At 31.6% G+C, this 4,620-nt stretch overlaps 1 protein-coding gene across 1 annotated transcript; it reads right to left on the reverse strand.

Moving 5' to 3' along the window:
• Positions 1-312: 312 nt before the first annotated feature.
• Positions 313-4,476, reverse strand: Tsp_06300 (F-box/LRR-repeat protein 2). Its single transcript, XM_003378324.1, has 21 exons — positions 4,358-4,476; positions 4,168-4,293; positions 3,988-4,012; positions 3,814-3,890; positions 3,627-3,756; positions 3,201-3,230; positions 3,040-3,123; positions 2,608-2,772; positions 2,428-2,522; positions 2,267-2,335; positions 2,084-2,179; positions 1,898-2,024; positions 1,735-1,809; positions 1,374-1,504; positions 1,249-1,309; positions 1,104-1,148; positions 948-1,012; positions 891-915; positions 638-850; positions 445-540; positions 313-348 (listed from the first exon to the last, which is right to left on the reverse strand). The coding sequence occupies exons 1-21, from the start codon at positions 4,474-4,476 to the stop codon at positions 313-315; spliced, it is 1,890 nt and encodes a 629-aa protein (XP_003378372.1).
• Between the last annotated feature and the right edge of the window lie 144 nt (positions 4,477-4,620).

The raw sequence follows: 4,620 nt of genomic DNA on the forward strand, positions 1-4,620 counted from the left end.
TAATTATAAAGAAATCTTGAATGTAATAACAGAAAATATTAAAAAAAACAAGAAGCGATGTATCACACAACACAGCTTTTCAATACATGCAATACAAGTGCATAAACAAATATAAAAAATATGCGTGTTTCACAGTTGTAAATGATTGACAGCTAATATACAAGGGCTTTAGCATGACTTGTGGCATGTAAAATGAACTGAGGTGAAAAGCTGTGTAAGAAAATTACACTACACATTGTTTGTGTAAACTGGCGCAAACAGAAGACAAAGAAAACCAGCTTCTTGACATCTATCTGATTTCTGATTGTCAGCTTAATGAGAGGGCTGCAGTTCTACACGAATGGACTTCTGCATTAAATTATTAAAATTTCAGATAACTTTCATCAACTGATAAATGTTGCTAAACACGTAAATGAATTTGCAAAAAGAAACTCATATAATCACGCAACAACGGCAATAACGGTGCTGATTACGACGCTGGTGAACAGGAGGAGTTGCAGGAGCGAAGTAAGCGTGAACCATGACTGTTGGTAAATTTTGCTAAAACAACAAATATGCCTCAATCATGCTTTTTTAAAGTTACAGTATAACGTAGAACGATATTGTTATTAGCACAAAATAAAAATGGAAATTTTACCTTAAATCTGCGGATTCCACTTCGCGTAACTTGTTGACAGTCGTACAATTCAATGCGTTTCAGTGTGCGACATTCTTGTAAGCTTTCCAATGCTTGGTCAGTTATCAACGGACAGTTGTCCAATTCAAGCACATTCAATTTCTCTTGTGCACTAAGACCCTGAGCCAGAGACCGAATTCCTTCATCTGTTATCAATTCACAGTGCGACAAACTCTTAAAAAATGTAAGAGAAAAATACATTTATTTCTTTTACCATCTTACTCTGCCTCCCACTTTCCCTCCAAAAAACAATTATTATTAATATTCAAACTTTCTCACCAGCTCAATTAAATTACGGCAACCTGTCGCCAAATGAGATGCTGTTTGATCAGTTATCTACAAATAATAACGCTACATATATACGGATAATTTTATACGTCAACACAGAACTGTTATCGCACTAACAAAGAAGCATATGAACACATACCAAAGAACAATCTTCCAAATCCATTCGTTCAAGATCGTGACAATTCTGAAAAGGAAAAATGAAATAAATAACTCTTTAAAAGCAACACTTGCTGTTGCTTTATAGCTGTAGCAAAAAATAACTGTTAAATTCCCGTCTCGCTTACTTTAGCCAAAGCATGGAAACCACTGTCCGTTAACAATGAACATCCGGACACTTCCAAATCTCTGAAAGCATTATTAAGTAAAGTTGAGAAGCATTTTTTAAAATTTAAATCAAATTCTTAATCACTTAAGCAGTTGGCATCCAAGAGACAAAGACTGTAGAGCTCGATCTGTTATTCTAGAACACATGGATAAACAAAGATAATCCAGCCGATGGCAACCGTTTGCTATGTAACTGATTCCTTGGTCAGTGATATGCTGAAATAGAAAAAAGACACAAATGACATTATGTTCAAAAAAACAATCAATATCATAATTTTAAAATATAATTTGCTGTCCTCTATGTGTAGTACACAGAATTTATAAATAAATATAAATGACGTACAGAATCAATTTATTTCAAAAGTAAATTTCTGGAAAAAGATGTATGAAAGTTGGTTAATCTTAGAATTAAATCAATTATTACTGTGTAGAAAATTAAGCATTACCGAACAACTTTGCAAGTTGAGAACCCGTAAATCGTGACAATGTTCACCAACGTGTCTTAAGCCTTCGTCCGTCAACTTAAGAAAATTCAATACAGATTAGAATCAAATAATTCAAAATGAATAGTTAAAAAAACAAGCAATAAATAAATAAATAAACACTCACCCCTGTACAGCCTTTGCAAATGAGCGCCTTCATTCTTTTGCTGCCCTTAGCAACGGCTTCCAAGCCTTCGTCCGAAATGTGATTGCACCAAGAGATATTCAACCATTCCAGATTTGGACATCCATCACTGAAAAATCAAAAAAAAATTCAAAAATGAAAACAAAAGAATTATTAAAAAAAATTAACCTGATAAATTTTAAGCCTCGTTCGGTGATCCCCGAAATACAATCCAAATTCAACACCCTCAACCGTTTGCAATGCAAACCCAAACTTTCGCATGTACTGAAAAAAAAGAAACAAATCATAAACATCATTTGCATTATTGTTGTCAATAAAAATTTTAGGTAAATGGTAAAAACGTATTCTCACCTGTCGCTCAAGCGTTTGCATTTTTCAAGATTCAATTCTTCAATGAAATTGCACTTTCGTGCGAATGTGCTGAAATGATTTTAAAATTGACATTACAAAATTTTTTTTGTTATCAAAAAACACAAAAATAAGATAATATTAAATCATAAATAAAAATTTACTCCAATGCTCCATCTTGAACACTTTCACAGCCTCGAAGGCTCAGCTTTTTCAAAAAGCCGCCGCAACGTTTGGCCAAATTTTCAACAACGGATGCCTGAGAACAAAAAAAAGAAGAAATAATAAATTCACAATTTTCTGAAAATGTCATAAAATTGTTTTTTCAACATGCACAGTCAAACAGCGCAGCGGTTTTCAATCTCACTTTTATAAATGTCTAACAAATTTAGTTTCTCCCATCCTGATGACGATGATAGTGAAGATTCATATTTTTCACCCGCTATAAAATTCGATCTTATTTTTCTGATTGGCTCTTCGCTGATAAGCTGACGGCGTTTGATCGGTAACTGGCAATTGACTTATGCTAATTTATTTATTTATTAATTTCTGAGGTAGAATTATTGATCAAAACTGAATAACAAATAATATAGCACAAGTCCATCACCAATTACCGATCAAACGGCGTACCTAATTTTCAACCATCTGAATGAGCACTGCTTCAATAATTATTTTTTATTCTTTTGTTCACTGTGAAACTTTTAACAATCATGAGTAGTGGATAAAAAATAAAATAAAATAAAAACAAAACACTACATTCAGTTGGTATTAGAAACATCCCTTCCAAGTGTACAGTTAGCTGAAACAACTATTTGTTTGACTGTCACAAAATTAAAATTGACAACTTTACTGCTGTTTTTCTAAAATGTGAGTAAACAAAAAATCAAATTATTTATTGATGTAAATGTTGGGAGTAATTAAAAAAGAACAAAATTACCGTTTGACTTAATGTTTTCTTCGACCCTGTCTACAGTACAATTAGTAGATGTAGAAATGAATCATTTCATAAGTACAGTTACTGTGTTAGTTAAGTTAATGTTAAATGGAAAATTAATTTCATTTAAACAATACACATCGCCTCACTTCAATAACAAATAAAAACACAAATTTAAATAAAAGTAATCAACTTCCGCCTTAAACAAGTAAATTAACTGTTTCAGGAAGTTACGTGGCTCTTTCGACTCACTTCACTAATTTCTTCATGCAGTTGCGTTTATATATATATATTTTTTTTTAAATTATTACACGTATTTTTTCAACATAATCATACATTTTTTTCCAATAAAAGTGAAAATTTTAAAAGCAACTTTCAAATAATGAATTTGAAAATTGTTTAAATTATTTTTTTTCAATCATTCGTTACCTTAATATCTTTTTGGAATTGAAATAAATCAACATTCTGCCAATTGCTTCCGTCCAAAGCTAAAATGTTCCACGTACGACAAACTTGAGCACATCGACACAAACTAACAATATCCAAATAGGAAAAGATCCTGAAATGAAACAATTACTGTAAAATTTTTCAACCAATCAAAAACAGACAAACTAACCTGAGTATTAGTTCTTCTGGAAGTTTGCGATTCATCAAACCTTCTTCATTTAACGGAGCAGACGAATGCAAATTAATCTTAAATTAATGTAAAATAAAAATTAATAACAAAAATCTTCTCTTAAACAACAATAAACAAATGCATTAAAAAGTGAAACAATTTATTATATCATACCGTTTTAAAATTTTTCAACCACAATCTGAAAACTTTCCCGATTTTATTTTTAATTAATTAATGTATTTATTTTTTAAAATATCTGAGAAAACAGAATTGAATGGAGACAATAAAAATGAAATTTTTTAATAATTTTATTTATTAATAATTAAATTTATTGAAATTTAAAAATTTTTAAACTTCCTACGACCAAAATACTGTTTACTGCAACCAGACAATGGTGACGCAATGTAAGATGACAGCCTTGTTTTTCTTGACGGTAGACAATGGAATGGCAATGGAACGGTCAAAGGGTCAGCGTTCACGCTGTATACCTGTCAACTTCGGGGATCAGTTACTGACAACTTGTCAAAACTGAAATGTTACTGACAGCGCGGCTGTTCCAATCACAGGAGCCACACAGATTAAACGGTTGTACAAACAATCCATTTTAATTGGATTTTCCTCGGAAATTTGAGCCATCAAACACGGAATGAAGTCAACCAACATATATAAATAAGAGTGAAGAGGGAAGAGAAGCAAAAAAGTTAGCTTTGCAAACGTTTCGAACCGCTATTCAGCTATTGTATTATTCCCCGTTCTTGATTCAACTGATTGAAATTGAATAAAACAAATTAATTGGTTTTTGGGATC

The sequence above is a fragment of the Trichinella spiralis genome (assembly GCF_000181795.1).
Source record: "Trichinella spiralis strain ISS 195 chromosome Unknown Scfld4, whole genome shotgun sequence".
Classification (NCBI taxonomy): domain Eukaryota; kingdom Metazoa; phylum Nematoda; class Enoplea; order Trichinellida; family Trichinellidae; genus Trichinella; species Trichinella spiralis.